Genomic DNA, 21,062 nt, shown 5'->3' with positions numbered 1-21,062 from the left:
CGGCCCGGGGGGGCCCCCGCCCCCGGGGGGGGGGGGGGGGGGCCGCGGGCAGCAGCCCCGGCGCCTCCCGCCCCACCGCCGCCTCGGAAAAAAAGGTGTTTTTCCCGAAGTAGGAGGGAAAAAAAAACCAGGGGTGGGAGGTGGAGGCACGCGGGTGCCTGAGGCCACCAGGTGGCAGCCTGCGATCGCGCGTGTCCCCTGCCTCCCGGCGCGCAAAAAACCCCGGGTGACATTAGGGATGCTGAGGGAGGCTCAGCCAAGCCCGGGGTACGGGCCGGTACCCGAAAACGCGGTGTTACAGACGCCTCTGCAAGGGATGGGCAGCAGAGCGGCCGGCAAAAAAACCGCCTTCCCGCCCAGCGGCGCGATGCGACAGCCAGCGGGGCTTTCCCGGCGTTGTTGCATCTGAAAGATTTTTGGTTTGGTCAGAAAGACATCTTCACTGGCATCAAAATGTAACCAGTTGTGCTCAATAAAGCCCATGGGAATAAAGAACAAGGCCCTGGACTGCAATACAGCCTTTCTCTTTTCTAGTGTTTCCTTTCGTGTAGGTAACAAATCCCTTCCAAAGAATAATGATTTTTCCAGCTTTGTCACTGATCTCTTAAATAAGATGTTCTCTGGCAACATGCCAACACTTCCCTTGTTCTCAAAGGACAAATCCTTTAGGAAGCACTTACGGCATTTTTCTTTCAGAAGTTTTGATACATTTTGTAATGAAAAGAAAAACAATACTCAACCTGATTAATAGAACTGCAGCTAAGAAAACGTGCCCTGGGGGAGCAGTAAGTTTCCTTATTGGTCTTATCATTGAGTAATGCCGGAGCAAAGCCTCTAGCAGCACCTCTCCATCCCCCTTTCCTTCACTCTTCTTCCTCTCAGCTTTGCATGGTTTTAACCTGAGGCAGCTCTACCAGTGTGCTGGGCTTATACAGGTGATGAGTCAAGCTACGGGGGGAGGAAAAAAGACATCCCAGTTCACTGTGTGGTGGTTTCTGTATGACTGTCACCCTAAATCAAAAGGAACGACCGATCAGTGACACCTTTAGAAAAGAGACCTGTTATGGATGTAATTTTTTTTAACAGCAAAAAAAAAGGGATCGAGAAAAAAAATTAGACAAAACAGCACAGGATGTCCCCTCCCTCAGAAAGCTAACAGTCTTGTTATGTGCTATGCAACACAGTACGTTTTTCACCCCTTTTCTCTCTCCTTGCTTTGTAGGTTTTCCACAGAAAGCTGTTTGTCTTCTATCAGTGCTTCTTTTTTTCGTGGTCCATCCTTTCCATCCTGCTACGCTGGAAGAGTCATACCCTATTTGCCATGAAGGCCCTACTGTGTTTGCTTCATCAGGGTTCACTTGGTAGTTTCCTCAGCATCTAGGCAAGGGCACCACGAGAGGGTCCAGCAATTCCTTTTCCTTCTGAGCAGAGCTCAGCCAGGGATGAGAGGCAAGTGTAATTCTAATGGGAGTTGCTATGTTAATCACAGCAGTCATACAGGGAAACGTAGGTAATTACAAGGTCAGGGACAAATTAGTCACCCTGTCATAACTGGATATTCTGACAAATAGCAAGGCTGCCATAGTCCTAGTAATTTAGTTTTCATGGGTGCAAGGAATTTAGTTTTTGATAACTCTGGTCAAAGATGGAGTTTAGACCGCAGATGACTAATCACGAAAACAGTAGGATGTCTGTAGGAGTGAAAAGAGAATGCTCTCTATTTTTGAAGGGTATTTTTCTTCCTTCCAGAATGACTTCAGAGGAAGGGCCCTACCTGATCTTAGGCAAAACCTTTTTTTTCCAAAAGTAAACTGCTCGTGGGGGCAGCAATCAAAAGCAGAGGCTGTGCGTATCACTGCTCAGTACACACTGGTCCCTCTGCCTGCTCGCTTCTCTGCTTTCCACCATCTCCACATGGCAAGCTCTCCCAGGCCCTTACTTCTGGAGTGGTCCCTGGGCACTGCCGTGATGAAGTCAGTACTACCTGTTCAGACTGAAATCCCCCCCCAAAAATTTGTCTCAGGGCTGAAGATCCAAATGGACTCAGATGGGAAGGAGAGAAAGGGAGCGACGTCCTGTCCTCATCCAGGGTGCTGTGCCAAAACAAAAGAGCTGCAAGGGCAGCAAACACCTCCTGCAGCTTGCTGCTAAGGATGAAGAGAAATCAAAAACGATTTCTTCTTCGAGTCTGAAGGAGACCCATAACATACATGGGAAAAATCTGTTCTGGGGTAGGAACTGCAAAGTGAATGTTTGCCTTGTGTTTGATCAGCTGAATTAGCACATCCCAGCAAGAGGAGTTCCATTTTTGGACCCACTACTCTAGTCACTAGCTACCCTGGTGTGGCCGCTGAGCTAAAACTGATCTTAGCAAACGCAGTGTACAGTTTGAAAATAGTACAGTTACTTCCAAAGAGAAATTACATGCAAAGCTAAGGCAGAGCGGGGTGACAGGAGAATTACACATGCTCGTCAGAAAAAAGGACAGTGCATATTCATTCCTTCTAAAATTTGAAACCAAAAAAACCCCCAATGTCTCCTTTGCAAGGGGCTCTGTAAAGCAGGATGTCCATCAAACACAAGGCCTTGAGTAGGTACATGGGCAGCACATGTTTAATGTCAGCTACAGTTTAAAAAACAGAGATTGCCCCAGAAAATATTATTTCAGTCTTGGTTTTTCTTGAGTTACTGCTTCCCTGGGAGACTCGAGCATGAAAGACATTGAAAATACCAGTCCCCTGGAAAGCAGGTATATTGAACCGCCCACAGAACTGCTTTTCTATACATTGCTACTTTCAGTTTCTGTGTTTTATTTGCATGACAGTCTGTGTCCATCACCTCCTGAAAGTGTATCCTTTTGTTTACCTCTCTCCCTCCACACATCCTTCCCTTCTGCTGTTTTTGCAGCTGTTGTTTCTTACCATCCCTCCATGCCAATCCTACCTTTTACTTCCATTTTAGCCAGGCAATTCTTGTCCTCCCCTTCCCTGCTCTTATTAAATGCTTGGCTCGCGTTCCTTCCTCCCCCTCAGTCCCAGGGACGGGTCCCCGTGCAGCTCTGCCCTTCTTTCTGTCTCCTCCTCCTCGCACGGTTCTCCTCAGTGCAGCTTTTCTACCTAAAATAATCTAAACTGCTTTCCTACACAAGGAGGCCTTTGCTCCTCATGCTTCTGTGAATTCCCATGCTGTGCACGACCATCCCCTCCTCCTAGCTGACGAATTACATCTCCTTCCCAGACTCCCTTTCTGTCTGCTTCCCTGACACCGGCCAGCTGTGCTGTTTCCTGATGTTTCCGTGCCCTTTTCACTGGTTCCTTCTCAAACCCCACTCTAAGCAATTTCTGCCAGCGGTTCACCCTTAACATTTAGTAATTACCTTGGCCACTCAGGTTTGTTTCTTCCTCCACTTTCTGAAGCTGCTTGACCACTTTTGCTTGAGAGAGTGGAACCGCGTTGGCTGGGAAAAGAGAAAAAGAAACGGGGAATTTCTCGATGAAGGAAGCAAATGGGCGACCTCTGAAAGATCTAAACTCTCTAAACCGTTTTATAGACTCTTTCCTGCTTTCTCCCAAAATAAACCATTCAGAAGGGCGGGGGTAGGATTTCAGTTTCTGAGACCCCTCTAAGAGCAGAGACTCCCGGGGTACCCTAGCAGGCAGAGCCACCCTGGGGCGCAGAGGCTGAGTGTAGAAAGGAAGGGCCAGTTGTTCAGGATCCTGACCATCCCCTGAGGATAACAGATCTATGGAGGGGTGAGTGTGGGGTAGGAGCACGGCAGCTAAAAATCAGTTCTTAAATAAGTAACTGAAATGTATAATTGCACAAGAGCACTGAATAGAGGTTTCTGTTAATCTATGATCCGATAATCTTCTTTCGTTGCCTCTTAGCAACAGAATTACAAACTGAGGACGGAAAGCCAGGGCGACTTAAAATTCCTCTCCTTGCTGAGCAGAGAGGGGAAAAGGTCCCCCTCTGGGCAGGCACAACAGGTTTTCCAGGTACTGGCTATATTGTGCCTTTCAGCACTGTTATGCAGACACCTGATTTTCAAGTTGCCCAAAGTCCAGCTCAGCTGGGCAAAAAAAAAAAATTGTTTGTAAGAATTAGCAAACTTCACTCACAGAAACACAGGATAATCCAAACAAATACATCCACGGACTCCGTTAAGATCGTATGTCGTAAGCAGGAAGAAGGGACTGGTGGGCCAAAACTGCTGCACTGGAAATTACTCTTAACTGGAGGATAAAAACAACAGTCATCACACCTTTTCGGGGAACCACGATGTCACAGAGATGCTCAGAGTGGTGCAGGAAGGTGTTACCCTACTGCAACGATCCCTACCCAGAGCCACTGGCCTTCATTGTCCAATCTTTGAGAGACACTCTGCACCCGACGGTGCCAGCCTACCTCAGCCCTCTCCTAGGTTCAGCTATTTTCATGAACATCACAAAAAGTGTTAGATTTAGGTGCCTACCACCATGCTCTTTACATCTCAGCCTCTTTTTTCCATCTCCTTCTTACCTTTTTTTCTTCTTCTGTGCTTTTTAACTAAAGAGTCTGGAGCAGCCAGACAAGCCATCATCTTTTGCAAAGTTGCTATGAATCTGGGGGCAGAGAGGCAGTTAAAAGACATGCTATAAGCTGCTTGTCAGCCAGGCTCAGCTGCATCTCGGAGAGGCTGATAAGACTGCACGCCCTGCTTGTCATTTAGCAGATTCCCCCTCACAGTCCAGCTCGGATGCCTTTTTCTTTGCATGTGCCGTGATCCTCAGAGACAAGACTCCAGCAACGGCACCTTCCTCCCACCTTGAGAAATTTGTTCCACGTACTGCAGAAGGAATGGGCTCCCATCCCAGCGGTGCTGCCCAGCAGCAGAGGAGAGAGGGGAGGTATTTCAGCCAAAGGGCAACAGACCCAAGGGTGCTGTTAAAATGAAAGTTTAATTTAATATTTACATTTTTAAAGGATTAACTTTGCTTTGCCGGGTTTGTTTATCTTCAGCCAAGGACGTGGCTTATTTTTGGTTTTTACAGTGATGTTTTGCTCTGAGCCAAGACCTGCCTATGCCAGTCCCATGAACCCTGTTTAAGAGAGTCACTTTGTACCACAGTATGGCTCTGCTCCAGGTTGCTGGAGCCATTTATTCCCAGGCCAAACCAACCGTGGTGGCATGGGTCTGGCCAAGGGGGCTGCAGAGCTCCACGACCGCTGGGTGCCCTGCCATGGGCCACGGGGCAGGATCCCCTTGGGAAGGAGCTGACAGGCAGGCGAACAGGAAGGGCAGAACAGGGCACTCTGCTACCTCTCCTCTAGTTTTTTGGGTGGCTGGGTGAAAGGAACAGCCGGAGTAGTTCTGGCTTTCGAAAGAGCCCAAGGGGTGGTTTCTCAAAGCAATTACGCCTGTGTTGGTAGGTGTTACTAGAGTACTTATGGACCTCTGCAGGAAATGAACCCACCATCCACAAGCCAGTTGCGTGTATGCAGCATGCAGTTGTGCATGCCACTTCAGGCAGAGGGGGGAAAAAGTCTTCATAAGCCGTGTATAGCTCAGTGCTTTCATGCACTGAGTTTTTCCCAACTTCTGCATGCCAACCCTGGGGTTAAAAAAAAAAACAAACAACAAAATTCTCAACAGAAGGGAGTGTGACTAGCAATTACACACTTTTCCTGCTATTTACAGCCTTCCTCACATAATGGTACAAAGAAGGAGCAAAATTACTACGTGTTCCTCTTTTTATGTGACTTTTCGTACTTTGCGGAGGAACTTCAATAGACTCATCAAGCTGATACTAATAAAAGATCTACAATTCTGTCTATAGTCAAATATTCCCCAGATAATAGTCGTGGGCTAGAGTTATTTGCTGGTTTTGCTCATCTCAGGCTATGCTTCTTTCATCATTTTTCAAAGACTAAAGCACCTACTTGCCAAGTATCAACTTTAAAGAAAAAGCTAAAATTTACTTTTTCCCTGTCACCAGGAGCCCAATAGCTAACGACGTCAAGCTCATGGGAAATCATCAATACAAAGTAGTAGCCGATAGTGTAGAGAAGTCCAATACTGAGGACAGAGGGAATCTTTTAAATTCCGTGAAGGAAAGCAGAATAAAGAAAATCATCCAGAGTGTATAAGTCTTTTGTCCTCTGTTGGGGGAGAATGTTAATTAGCGAGGGTGGGTAAGGATTTCAATCTGACATTTCAAAGCATTTTGAGGGATCCAAGCGATCCTAAGGACTTGTCTATTTGGCCACACTTGAGAGTTAGTTAAGGCAGTATGTGAACATGAAGCGTGGTAACTATTCTTCTAGGTGTGGACAAGCTGCTAGGCTCGGTGCCTTCTCTGGCCTACGTGAAAGGGGATTAAAATTCCTTTGAAACACGCTTAGAGGGGAAAATCACAGAGATGAAGGGGATTAAATGAATTTAGTTTACCAGCACATATTTCCCTAAGTTGGTTTCCAGTAGCTCCAATATTATGGGCTGTGATGCAGTTTCAGGAAGACATGGGATGCTGTGCAATGCATCATGTAGTAGCGAAGGGACCGTAGCACTGCCCTACAAACAGGGAGGGCACTACCTGGCAGATGCCTTTGGGCAGGAGGCCTTGTGTGGCCCCCAGATCAGCTCTGCATGAATGCTGGGGTGATGAGGAGCAGGAGTGGTCCATGAGCTCTGGTCTGGGAACTGCTGTTAGAAGGGCCAGTACAACAATCACAGTTCATACTATAAAGACTCCAGATTTTCTTGGATTACTTTAGTCAAGCAACACTGAATTCCTCAGAGATTTGAACAAACCAAACTCAACCTCTGGAGGAAAAAATGTCCCAAAAGGTAAAACACAACCTAGGCATGTTTTACTGGTACATTCTACAGCATAATCCGCATGACAGAATGTATAGATTTTATAGCCAAGCAAGGAGAAGGGTTTAGACTAACTGCCTGAATATGAAAGACCTGTGGGCTTAATTGAAGTTAAGTCATTGGTGTATAGCATTCAGTGGACAAACATCCAGCATCAAGGGATCCTCTGGACAGCTCTGCTACTAGCTTGAATTGCTGTGAGCAAGGAAAATGAGCCTTCATAGAAAGTTGCTTGAGACCTCCACATCCCATGACAGTGAGCAATGGGAATAATTCCCCAATAGCTCCATGTTCATCCAGCGCTGTGGATCACTCCATTTGCATGGTGGTTTTTTACACAATATTTAAATGTGGACTCCAGTTTGTAAAACAAGCTGTTGGAGTCAGGAACTCAAACTTCCTACCTCTCTGACTTGAGTACAGGTATACATCTTTTTTCCTAGCTATAGCAGAGATCTGACTGGCTGCTGTAAGCCAGCTACTCTTTCACCCCCCAGACACTACATACTGCATGACACAGAGAGGGTTTGCTGGATAGGGTGGTGGTTGTTCTGCTTGAGTTTGTCCTAAACACACAGCAGGCCTCTGCTTCATTATTGTTATTGATAAAGCAACCCTGGATGCAGAACAAGTCCTGAACAGTCCTGTAACTGAACAGTTTCTCAGCAATGGTATGTGGTGGGCCCATATACTATGCGGACCAAGAAAAAGAAGCTATATGCTCCCCAGAAAAAACATACGCAAACACAAGGCAGGGATAAAATGCATACCCCCAACTGCAAAAAGCAGATTTTATAATAGCTGTGATTGTAGATCTAGAACAGTGGCACAATGGCCATAAATAAGCTAAGTTGTAGCCTCAGCTGATATATATTTTATTTTTGTGCTACGAGAGGTGTTCTGAACCTAGTTCAGAGGTAGTGAGCAAAGAAACTGCTATTTTTATCCTCAGCAAATGTTGCACTGAACTATTCACAAGCTTGCACTCTATAACCCTGAGCATGTACCTGTTACGTGATTAGAATTCAGTCTCCCAGCTTGGCTGGCAGTAGGTAAAGGGGGTTATAACCACAGGGGCTTAATCAGGGAAAAGTATACACATGTTGCCTTTGTTCACCCACTTAAAGCAGCAATCTGTGTTTGCAATTATGTAAGGCAGACAGCACTTCATACAGAATGCATACTGGAGAGTCTGTGTATTTACATATATGAAAACATACACAAGCTAGATTTTCCCTTACAATATACCAAGTCATGACTGCCAGTTAATCTCCTGTTGACTCATGTAGCCCACAGCATTTCAAAGTGTACAAATTATTTTTGTCCCACGTAGTACAAAAGTAGCTCGTCTTACTGGCAATGTGGTGAGAAGCACTAGGAGTCTTAGAGCTACTCATATTTTTTATGGTATGCCTTCACCACGTATTCCCTACCTTGCCCACAGAGTTAGCTTTCACGTGTACTACAGGTATAACCAGCAACAGCTTTTGGCTGAGGTAAGCTGGTCTAAGAGCAGCAGCTGGTCTACAATAGCTATTAACTCTTTTCTTCTGCTTATGCATCACACTGCTGATTCCGCAGCATAGAAGTGTCTAGCCCTTCTTCAACAGTTTTTCTCCTTGAAATGTTGTAGTATACTTTATTCTTGTTCTTAAAAGTTGAGGAAGAGCAAAAAGACAAAAAAAGGAAATCCAGATGTTATTGCTGAACTGTACATAAGGTTCATAATCTGCCCTGTTCCTGCCCTTTTGAGATACCTTTTTCTTTCTATCCCTCAAAAGATACAAGGTTGTTTCCTCTCAGATCCATTTTCATGCGGTACACGTTTGTTTTTGCCACATCGGTGACACTGGCAAATGTACTTCGAAGCTGATGCAAAAGTTCAGTGAAGCCCGTGGTAGATACAAGAACACTGTTTATGAGATAAAATGATTAGTACAGCATTTCCTCAGAGCTTTTGGCATGGAGGAAGGCACCGGCTCAGTTAATAAAAAGAAAGGCATAGATGTGTGACTGTCACCGTAACTTGGTAGCTTCCCGCTCAACAGTGTGCCCAGTGGATTTTATTCCAGGGCAGATGGGGATCTTATTCCGAGGTGAGGCAGATTGGCAGGGGGGTATAGGGGCTGGGCAGCCCAGGACACATGACAGAGTGTAAAGGCACTCACGGGCACTCCAGTGACAGTTCATATCCAAGCTGCATCCAGATGAGTCCATGTGGGGATCTACATTTATTGATCTCCACTAAAGAAAGAATTGAGTAATTTAAATGACATTATAGAATGATTAGCCATTAACCAATGGCTAATTTGGCCCTGTGCAAATTTGAAGAAGCTTTTGAAGAGACTACCCAGGTGGCCCTGCATGCTGGAAAAACAGGCATTTCCACACACCTATTTGTATTCAGGTACCAGAATGAAGTGCCTTAGACTCAGCATTTTACAATCTTGAACAGCAAGATGCTGAGCAAAGTACATAGCTGCAATAGCTTTAGCAAATATATATATAACCTAAGAAAAGATTATAATTTAACCCTACAGAATCTTTTTAATGGTTATAATAGCTAAGAGAAGATTTTCATTGTCATGTCTGATCTAACTATTCATTTGACATCTGCAGTCCACTGAGAATGAATTGAGAATTTATGGAGATTTCCTTAAAAAGTTTCATACACTCCCAAAAGAGCCTAGCCAAGACCCTGTGAAAATAGTGGCTTCCGTTAATGTTTTTTGCTATCAGAAACATTTGCATCATGTTGTAGATTTACTGTGTACCTCTCACTGTAAGAAGGGGACAAAAAATAAATTTATGTCCTAAACCTTCTAATCATTTTGCTAACAAAGAAATTGACCTTTAAAAACATTGATCTCATGGCAAGTTCCAAGCATCTTTCAGCAATTGGAAAGGTTAAGGCATCAGGGCTGGCACAAGATTATTCAGTTAGCTTTGTGTATAAACTGATTTGGTGGGGGTTTTTTTTTTGCAATCACTCGTCTAGACTGATGGATTAGTATGTAGACATGAATACATATTAAAGTTGAAGAAGAGAGGTTTGTTTTAGAGGGATCACAGGGACTACAGGGGTAGCTAATGAAGTAGTACCTCGTAGCGATCAGTGCCCAGTGACCTTGGAGTTTAAACACTTCAGAGCAAAACCCTTCTGAGATGAGCAGGTGCCAGGTGAATTCATACATTACAAATGCCCCAAAGCAATGATCATCAAGTTAGATGCTTCTTTTTTTGGACTTTGGGCTATGTCCCAGGATGCTCCTTGGACATAACCTTGCAATGATCAAAACTGGTGATTTTATACCTGAAGCCCAACCCAACCCATCTGTCTTCTAAATTGTTTTAACAATTAATCTAAATTTAATCTAAATTTGTTAACAGTCAACCCAACCCATCTGTCTTCTAAATTGTTTGTTAACAGTTTACCCTTCCTCGTTTTCAAATTAACTGGATTTGATGTAGGATACAAGATAAGGATGATTTTCTTTTTTTTCTGTTTAAGATCAGTAGTGTTTCCTTACTTCCCATTAAAATAGCCAGTGTTAGTCCTAGGAACAAAGAAATCTGAGAATGATCATTAAAACTCTAAATACAGACATACTCCTCATAGAAAATCAAAATGGGCAGCAGGCTGACAAACACGCACACACCACACAAACCTGAAATGCCACTATTTTTTAATGCAATCCTTTACAAATTGAAATTCAAGCTCAAACACGAACCTCCCTGAGCACATTTTTTAATTAGAAAAGTTTTCTCCCTGGCTTTGGAGAGAGGGAAAATGTTACATAATTAGCAAATAGTGAAATCAACAGAAAATCTCTCACTGGCTTCAGCAGTTACTGCATTGAGCACTCGCTGACGTGCCAGAGCTCTGCCACAGCAACTCAGTGGCAGACATCTGGAGTAAAACTCAGAGAGTTCTTGACTCTAGTTCAGAAAATTCAGGCAAACTTCTTCGAGAGGTAAATCTCAGGTCTTTTCCTATAAGTCCCTATGGAATGTTACTCCAGAAAAGTGAAAGAAGGTGTCACATTCAGGTCTCTCTATACTCTACAAAGGATTTTTGCAGAGTTCAGGAATTCATTAATTCTTTGGAAGGTGCTAGGGAAATCTATCCAGATTACCGAATGGCTTACCATCTATCAGCCCCTTTCACTCCAGTGTCACAGGAGAAGCTTACAGGTTTTTATAGTCTAAGTCAGATATTCCAGCCTGTCTGAGCATTTTGTCATGTAGAAGCAGTTGGCTTTCTAAATAAAATCAAATAGAAGGGAATGGAGCAGAGAATAAGGAGCTTATCTACGTAAAACAAGCATAAGTGTGTGAGACTACATGGAATAGAAAGAAAAATACTGTAGCACAGTTGGAAAAATCCTTGACATAAACAAGAGTATTAGCAGGACGTGTTTGTTCTTGACCTGAACACTGTAATGCTTCCAAGCAGGGAACATGCTTTCATTAAAAATAGGCATTAATTCTAATTCTTCAGAGATGAACTTCAACTGATTTGGAATTCAGATAAGCCTTAAAGCATTTACATATTTTAGGATTATCTAAATTTTTCCATAACTGGGGGTCTCATACTTCTTGGCTTCCATAAGGCTGAGGTTACTGTGCACACCAGGGACTCCGCCATTCTCTTCTCCGGCCCCCTAATCACCCTGTATGCTGGGTGATCACCCCTTCTTCTGGGTTTTGTGTGTCCCCTAGCCCCCAGATAGCCCTATGTTATCTCTGTATCAGCTATATAACCCTACTGTTTCTTCCACACCAGGATTCCTAAATAAATATCTCTTTCTGAGGAGTTTTCAGTGACTCTGTTTACTCTTCTCTTACAGTAGGGCTTTTATGCTATTGCTCTGTGCAAAGGCTCTGTGTTGCACCACTTTCCTTGTGGCATGTATCCTGCTAGCAGTCTCTGGGAGCTGCCCTGTTCCCTGCTCTTCATGGCAGCTTCCCTACTCCTTCAGAAGGCCTAGGTTTTCCCAGCCCCACTTACTCCTCAGTGCTCAGCCCCTTGTCATTTCACATTCCCATATTTTTTTATCTGGGATAAGTTATTCAGTTTATAAGCTTCAGACTCCACCGCACAGAAAAGGTTTAACAACAATAGACAGACAACAGTCAATCAGCACTTGTTGGATGCTCAGTCCCCTTCTTCCTTTTCCCTCCCACAATCACATGTTTTGATTCTCCACCAAGGGAGAATCATTCTTCTCAGCCAGCTATTCCAAATTCCTGAGCCCTCCCATACATTTTACAGAAAGCATTAGCATATTGTGCTAGTAAGTTGAGGCTGACAATGGAAGGAGGAAGACCTACCTAGCATTGGTTTCACTAGGCTATAGTAATTTTAAATTAGGTTCACATGTAGAATTCTGTATAAATTCTAGACGCTCCATGGCCTTCCAGATCAGAGAAATAATAAAGACTTTTTTTTTTTTTTACCTTCTCACTGAGTCCACTTGTATCTTAGAACTTACAGAAATAATCTAGTCATCTGCAAAATGTGTGAGTGGAGATTGTGAATCTCCAAAGTCTAATTTCCTTTCAGAATGGTGTCTCTGCTAATAGTCGAAGGATCCCTATCCAGGCTATGTATGGGATGGCAAGAGTTCAAAAAAGCAGCAAATGAAGGACAAGAAAAAAAATTCATATTGGGGCTTAGAATTTTCCATGCTCCTTATTCACTTTAAAAACCAGCTGCCAAAAGGTCAATGTTATAAAAGAGGAAAGTAAAGTAGATAATATGGACAGCTGAAATGTACTATCCCTGTAGACCTGATTTTTCGGAAACTGCTACCTTGCAGGAAAACAGGAAAAATAATTATTTTTTGAAGTTATTCTCCTATAGGAGAGCAATTTCACATACAGGCAGGTGCCAATATCATTAGCTCCTTGGCATTATTTCCTTGCAGAACAGCTGATAGCAAATGACAGGACAGTCTACTTGCACTAGAATACAGATAATTTCTCTTCCTGACATACAAAGTTTTACTGCTTCAGAGAAATATTTACAAACAATGAGAGCAAAATAATGAAGTAAAGTGTCGATGCACAGATTTAAGAGCAGTATTTGCCTTTCTAAGGTCTGTATACAACCCACAAGCACTAGATTGCGGCATGATTTGTTACTGCTGGGCACCTTGCATTGACTTTTATGTGCATGCAAAGTGAGTGTAGAATGATACCTACGTATCAGCCTGCTTTGCTGTAAGTACAAAGGGCACTTTGATCCCGATTCAGGAGATTACTGTAATATAGATTTTTTCAAACACCAACTTTGCCTAAAGAGAACAACTGCATAAAGCAGCCTGAAGGCATGAAAGCCACCGGAGAATACCGTCCACGACTTCTCTCTAAGACCTTCATCGTAATCCTATTCAAGTTAAGAGGCAAAATTGCTTTTTGTTAGAATACTGTGAAAACAGTAAAAACTAAGTGTGCCAGCTCCTGAGAACAGAAGTGTAGACTCAGGGTTGTTTAGGACATGGAGAGAAGGAAATGCCAAATAGGCCTGTTTCTTTGTCTCTCCACTAACACAGGGTACAGTATGGACAATTTTTATGTGATGCAGCTGGAGAAACCCAGCTACACCATGCCTACTCTCCCAGTTGACAACTTCTCCCAACTTAGGTTGGGGCTGAGTTCACCCCTGAAAAACCTCTTACCTAAATGTACATTTCAGAGCATACCAATAACATTTCCAGCCTAATAAGAGTTTGGCAACTAGAATGTTAGCTAGATGCTAATATAAGCTACCAGTCTATGCTAGTTGCCTTGGCTCTCCTTCTGGGGTGTATGGAACAAGAGAGGACTCATTTCACTTTTCCGAGACCTTTATCTTCCCAAGGGGACAGATCTCTTGAGGTCTCTTCCCAGTGACTAAGAGGAAACCTCAGTGTCTACCTGAAGATTAGGCAAGATGAATCCTCAGGAACTTCTGGTGAGATGCAGATGTTGTCAGATCCTATCTAAATTAGGTTTCAAAAAGAAACATTGCTCCTTTTCAACAAGCAGGGGAACTGCTTGGGAATCAGTCTCCCAGCATGGACTGCTTGAGCCAAACAATGAACAAACTCCATCACCCGTATGCTGAGTCTGCATCTATATGTGGGAACTGGTCTTCAGAAAGCACTGAATACATTGAGAAGAAACATGGAGCACGCCCAGAGAAAGCATTGGGGCATTATCGTGCCCAACCTGAGGGCAAGGTAAAGATCTAGAACTGGTTGGATTTCTGGACAAACAAGGGTCATTTGCATTATTTTGTGGAGGGCTTTCTACGAGCCTAATCTCCCCAGGCAAGGGTCATGTTTGTGTCCGTTACTTATTCTCTTTGCTCTCTGCAGTCCTTCCATTGACTGCAATGGCAGTGCTATTCATGGACTGACTCTAGGATTGGACTGTTTACTAAGCAAATAATCAGAATCAGCAGATTTGGAGTCGTATGGGCACCCAATAAGCAGCCTGTTTTGTTGTCGGATCGGCTATAAAATCCCAAATCCCCTCAGCTCCTAGCTGTTGACACCAAGGCTCACTAACAGCAAACAGAATGGCCTTTCACTCTGTGCTCTTTGTTTTCTTAGCTGGACTGCTATTTTTCTCTGAAGCTGCACCACTGGTGAGTCTCTTTTTATTCAAACTCAATCATTACAAGAATGATAATCTAGATTTTCTAGATGACTAGCATCCTCCTCATCCATGAAATTTTGTAACCATTAGGCTTTGCTGGAGTATTATTTTACTACCATTTTTAAAGTAGCTTTTTCAGAATTCTTAAAACTTCTTTTTTTGCCGTTTAGCCATCTGTTTTAGGATATTATGAAAGGGTCAGGGATCTAGGAGGTGACCTTTTATTTCTGTCTGTTTCTGTCAGTTCGTTACTCACATCCCGTATCTTCAATATACAGGCAGCTTTACCTTCTTCACCAAACAAGTGCTTCTCTAAAGCACTAAAAAAATATTTTTGCAGTATGACTAAGGATTCCTTATAGTATAACGAAGCTTAAGAAACAAATATTCTTTCAGCCTTAGGGATGTCGTAGGTATTTCTTTGTTGGTTTCCTAGGCTAACATACTCTGCCTGCATTTATAATAATTTACCGTTTCCTTATTTGTGACCTCATTAAAAAGGTATACTTTTTAATATTTTCCCAGGCCCATGCACAACTCTACATATTTATCAAGCAATCTCTTTGTGTGTGTAATAAAGTTATCAGTATAAAGTTCTAAGATACTCTGCTTTAAGAAATAGATGTTTGCGAACTAGCTTTGAATACCATTTGGCAAAGAACTTGCTTTTAAAACGTTAATTCTGCAATAAGAATCCATCTTTTCTTTGAAAGAAGGTTTTTGCAGGGCTGGTGAACAGCTCCTATACAACCTCTCCCACTTTCCCCAAGGTGTCCCATGGCTCTGTTGATTCCAAATGCCCTCTCATGGTGAAAGTGCTGGATGCAGTCAGAGGAAGTCCTGCAGCTAACGTAGCTGTTAAAGTCTTTAAAAAGGCTGCAGATGGAAGCTGGCAGGACTTTGCTACTGGGTAAGTTATGCGGTCTTATGGAGCCATTTTCAAGGTGCCTCGGGCAAACAATTGAGAAATAAAGGGAATGGAGCTCTGATCAAAAAAACCCAAAATGTTTTCTAGCACGTGTCACACTATCACTGTTAACAGCACATGAATTCTGGCCTAAAATCCATCAGATTCAAGTGGAACTTATCCATGACTGAAATACATGCTAATTGTAAAAATATGTTGAGATGCTTATCTTATCTTTGTAAGAGAATAGGTTTAATAATTATTCTCCTAGCTTCAGTACTATATTTCCCTTCTATAAAAAGAAAAAATTAATTAAAAGCCTATTAACCAGAATTTTGTAGGTAATCCAGACTAACCTACTATCTTCATATGCAATGGATATAGAGCTTTATTTGCAGCAGTCACATACAAAATCCTCTCTGTAAGCTTTGTCTGTACACATGCAAACAATAAGTGCATTAGTTGTCTTCTCCTGTGTAACAAACATGCTGGTTGGAAGAAACTCCTTGGCCAGAAAGTTTTAAAGAGTCCCATTGTAACGCAACACAGAAGCACAATCTCAGCCTTTGTTTGTGGTCATTTCTAGAGATCTGCATGGCTTTTGCTAGAATGACAGCTTAATACATACAAAGCATCCTCAGAACATCACTGAGAGGCAGGCAATAATGCTGTTATCTTCAGTCTGTGGGAAAAGTATGGGCAACAGAGGAATACAGGTTACTAAAATTCAAATGCCTGAATACCTCACCTATTTAAGTTTCATTTTAACAACTCAGTGAATCAGATTTTTAAATAAGTCAAGAGAAATCTCTAGTAACAGCAGGATATGCAAGCACAGAATGACAAGCACAAGCATGGGCAGAAGCCACCAGAGCATCTGACGGTCTTTTAGTAGGATTTTTATAGTATGATTTACATAAAAGTTGCAGGGAAAAAAACAGAGGAAAAGACTACAAGGAGAGAGGAACCTTTCTCTCCATCTCAGGGGTTGCTTTTTATAAAATTCAAAACAAAAAATACTTTTCCCCGTTGAAAAGGAACAAGAAAGGTTAGGAGATTGAAGGAGAAACAAACACCTCCACTCCCAAATGCCAAATGTTAATCTAGGAACAAATGACTCTCAGAATGGATTTATATACTTTAACGAACAGAGAAACCCCATGAAAAAATGACATGTTGTTTTCAAGGAAAGTGGAGACAAGGATAATGTCTCGTCCTTAGTGAGTATTTCTGCCATTATTAGGAAACCCAGATTATTTCAAATGTTTCATCAAGTGCTCTTGAACATGTAATACAAAATACAATTTACAGAGGAATAAGATAAATGCAACATCAGTGTTAAATGCCCTCACTTTTGGGGCATAACAGTGTTTTCTTGTTCAGTTTGCAATGCTGCTCTCAACAAGCCCAAGGAGACAAATCCCGCAGTTCTTAGCCAACCTCTGTTGACACTTTAGGTCAGTACACCCCTGAGAAAATCAAATCACTTCTTCTTAAATATAAGTTGAGAAGATTAACCCTCGGCAAGTGAGAAGCATTTTTCTGGGGGAAGGCAGTGGAGGAAAATTAAACCACAATTTTTATTGTAGGTAAAGATTTTGACCTTTCCCTTGACTTGCATCTTAACCAAGGCTGCTTTCAGCAATACCATTGACTTTAGCTGATGACACTTGTTTGAACTGGGTTTTCACACGTGATTGCATTTTTTTTTCTTTTGGGAAAACCAGAGTTTCTCTGTGTTAAACCAGATGAAAATCTGAATGCAATCAAGGAACACAATCTGTAACTACTCCTGTCAGGTTAATAATATTTTGAAGTTACAGTACCTAGCAGATGCATATGGAAAAGTTACATTTTGTACAAATGTCTATAAAAGTTATTTTTTTACCTTTTTGTTTGTTTGTTTTTACCTTGCTAACACATTTTAGGGAATTAAGCAAATGCACCTAGCAACTAGTGAATTTGGGGTAATAGTATTTAAAAGGCAGGGAGGAAGTTAGCATAGCAACAGCTGACTTTATTAAGAGGCTTATTTCAAAATTAGTCTAGCCAAAAATATGTAAGGAGAGATAACTCAAGCTGAGATGCACTCTGAGGAAGGCTTTAGGGCACAGAGACCTAGGAAGCATGTGATCTGGGTTCTATATAAGCTCCTCCCATGACTGGCTTTGACCTTCTCACTCCTCACGTTTTTTGGAAATGTAGGTCTTATCATGTAGTTCAAGAGTTCCAAACATAGTTCTTATGTGACCTAGGTTGTAAATCATAGAAAAAAACCCACCAAAACTGCAGCATATTTGAAGTGGTTCCCACCACCTGCCTTTTTTTTTAAAAAAAATCCAAAATAATAATTCCTGTTCCTGAGATATTTCTCAGCACTCTGCACCTAAGGGCAGAGTTTATCTCAGTGCAGCACGTCTCCCAAGAGTTCATAAATGTCATTGCACAGACAGTGTAGATTTAACCTGGTCACAATACACAACTAAGGTCCAGACAGTGAAAAAGAGGATCAGGATTGCAGTCTAGGCTGGAGCCGTAGTAACTTAACCAGTGGTTTGCAATTTTTTTGCTGGAAAAGCACAGCTTTTTTAACTTAATTGTCCATCTTACAGCAGATGCTGGCAGTCCACATCCTATTAAGAATAAGCAACCATACTATATTTATTTCCCCACTCAGACAGAAATACAAGTGCTGTTCAGAAAGAATCACTTGTAGCATTTTGCTACCAGGGCCGAATGCAGGGCATCCTCTGCCTTGTGCTAATCCCATCCAGGCTCTGAATCGCACACCGTCCTGTTGGCTGTCAATGCAGCAGTAATGCTGAAGGGTTTGCTTGTGAGACCACTTGCATTGAATGGCTACCAGTTAATAACTAAAATTAAGGAAGTGCCATTAACTCCTGGTAGCGGGTGAGAGTCTTCAAGTGAACTCCTGTTTCCCACCTGTTCTGGATGGTTAACATCTGCAACTCTGGGTCAGCACCCGTTAGGGAAAGCACCATTCACGCTACATCCACACTTTTCTCAAACTAAAACTTGTTTACCTGAACAAAGATTTTGAGGCAGACACCATTTTTCCTTTTAGTGGGTTTGTGTCTAGACTATCCAACTTATAAGCAGATGTATGTGAATTGCTAACTTGCACTCTGAACACTTCGGCAGGATCTCAGCAATTCTGTTTCACGGTTTCAAGGACACTCGACGATGAATTCTTCATCCTTTTACCTATTGCCTTTTATTAAGGCAAAGTAGGTTAAGACAGGAAGTACTAATTAAACCAAACAGAAAACAGATGGGTATACTTCGCAAATTACCTGTGACCCATGTTTCAAGCAGGGCTTGGATTCTCTGCAGGTTTAGTCTGCCCTGAATACAGTTGATTTCGCTTGTGCTGGACCAGTGAGACTTTCGTCAGTCTTCAAAGTGCTAAAGCTGAAACATAAGAAAACCTGAAAATTAGCATGGGGTTTTCAGTCCTGTTACTTCTTAATTTAAGCAAAAGCTCTGTCATTCAGACTTTTTTCATTCACCACAATTAACCAAAGATGACAAAGAAGATGAAGGAGGAGGCAGCAGCTGGGAAAGAAAAGCTGCAGTAGCACAACTGATTCTGTCTCTGATAAGCAGCGTGTCACTGCTTTCTCCCTTCCTTCTCTTCCTCCTCAAGCTTTTCTGTTTTCTGCCTAGACAACCACTCCTTGCCATAAGGTGGGCAAGTTCCACTAGTTCTTCAAGTCAAGTCTTTCTTCGTTTTTCCTTCAACTACATCATGTGGTTATGAAGTGCTATAAATATCAAACAAATATTTTCAGCAGAAAAAAAAATTAAAACCTGGTAAAAAAAATCAGAAATAAAGTAAAAGGAAGGAAAAGAGATAAATGGGGCTTAGAAGCGAAGTATGTAAATATTTAAACAGCTGTCATACAAAGCTTGCTCCTTTTCAAACAAATAGGGTGCAATGCCAGCTATATTTCCTTCTTGCTTCTGGACTTCATTCACCCACAATTCTTTGTTATGTGATGAGTACATAATCTCTCTGAACTGGGAGTTCCTATTGCTCATTTATATGGCATCCAGTGGAAGAGGCCCCTGCTCTTTGACCACGGCATTGTAATTCAAATTAATAAAATCTTGTGATGCTAAACTGCTGTTCCAAGACACTACCGCTCAGGGTCACATAAAAACGCATCGGTCTATAGGTGTAAAACCATCAGTCTATAGGTGAACCTATAGAACCTATAGAACCTATAGCCTCACTGCTAATAACTAGAGAATAAAATAATTTTCCACTAAAATCTCTCTTCTCTCTTTAATTATCATTTGAGATTTGGCATCTTGCCTTTCATCATGACGATCCTTTTCCTGAGCCACTAACATCTGGTTCCAGAGGGCACTTGGTACAAGTTAAACATAATATTAAAAGAAGGGCCTTAACTATAATCCCTGCCGTAGCAACAGAAATGACAAAAAAAGCCAGCCAGCTTTGATTTGTGATGTGTATGGATGAGTTGGTAGCAAGGACAGGCTCTGCAATGTGGAAACATACACTACATAGAAGGAGGGAAAGCCACTAACATCTGGTTCCAGAGGGCACTTGGTACAAGTTAAACATAATATTAAAAGAAGGGCCTTAACTATAATCCCTGCCGTAGCAACAGAAATGACAAAAAAAGCCAGCCAGCTTTGATTTGTGATGTGTATGGATGAGTTGGTAGCAAGGACAGGCTCTGCAATGTGGAAACATACACTACATAGAAGGAGGGAATTATTTCAGATTATAAGAAACCATTCAGTGTAGAATTTGGCTGTGCAGCAATGCTGCTATTTAATATTCCGCACTGACTGTTTCTGTTTAGCATCTAAATGACAGTATAAAATACTTATGTAGATATTTTATCATTACAGGAAAACCACAGAGTATGGGGAGATCCATGAGCTCACAACAGAAGAACAGTTTGTAGAAGGAATATACAGGGTTGAGTTTGACACCAGCTCTTACTGGAAGGGACTTGGCCTTTCCCCATTCCATGAATATGCTGATGTAAGTATTTGCAAATATACCTAATAACCTACATACTGTGTATTGGCATCAGCTGGACAGGACAAATACAGTCCGTAAATACTGAATTCGGTGAAACGGTTCACTGCCACGTAAGATTGTGTAAATAAAGGCAGTATACAGCTGGCTAAGCCAAAGGAAGTAGCCAACTTCCCCGCAAATACTGACATAGCTCTTCCAAAGTGGAGCTGTGCCCACTCACCCATTCAGACCAGTAGGGACCTTTGTTCAAACAGAGCTACATTATTCAAAAGCACACAGCATTTAAAAAACAAACAAGAAAAAGAAAAAAAGACTGCTTTTATCATTGCTGAAGGAACATAGGGATTTGAAAACCCTCATTTTATAGGAAATGAGCTCTTCTTTAATCAGAGGCATTTCCCTCATATCAGTCACCTGAAAAATCCATTAATTCTACTATGACCTGTAATTACAGGATAAAACAGTTCTTTCTGATGTGCCTTTTTTTTTTTTTAAATGTTGCTGTTTTAGTTTACCCCTGCAGGCAGCTAAACACCACACAGCCGTTCGCTCACTCCCCCCCACCCCCAGTGGCATAGGGGAGAGAATTGGGGAAAAAAAGTAAAATT

At 42.2% G+C, this 21,062-nt stretch overlaps 1 protein-coding gene across 1 annotated transcript in view; it reads left to right on the top strand.

Annotated features, from left to right (window-relative positions):
* Positions 1-14,313: 14,313 nt before the first annotated feature.
* The window catches only part of LOC103904216 (transthyretin), an 8,908-nt gene continuing 2,159 nt past the window's right edge, over positions 14,314-21,062 (top strand). The window contains exons 1-3 of the mRNA XM_019473756.1: positions 14,314-14,495; positions 15,277-15,416; positions 20,319-20,454. Of these exons, the coding sequence (XP_019329301.1) occupies positions 14,427-14,495; positions 15,277-15,416; positions 20,319-20,454 (345 nt within the window). The 5' untranslated portion in view covers positions 14,314-14,426. The remainder of the gene's footprint in view (positions 14,496-15,276; positions 15,417-20,318; positions 20,455-21,062) is intronic.

This window comes from Aptenodytes forsteri, unplaced genomic scaffold (genome assembly GCF_000699145.1).
Source record: "Aptenodytes forsteri isolate BGI_AS27 unplaced genomic scaffold, ASM69914v1 Scaffold23, whole genome shotgun sequence".
In the NCBI taxonomy this organism is placed as follows: Eukaryota; Metazoa; Chordata; class Aves; order Sphenisciformes; family Spheniscidae; genus Aptenodytes; species Aptenodytes forsteri.
Note: the sequence above shows the minus strand (reverse complement) of the source record. Positions and strands in the feature narration are given on the sequence as shown.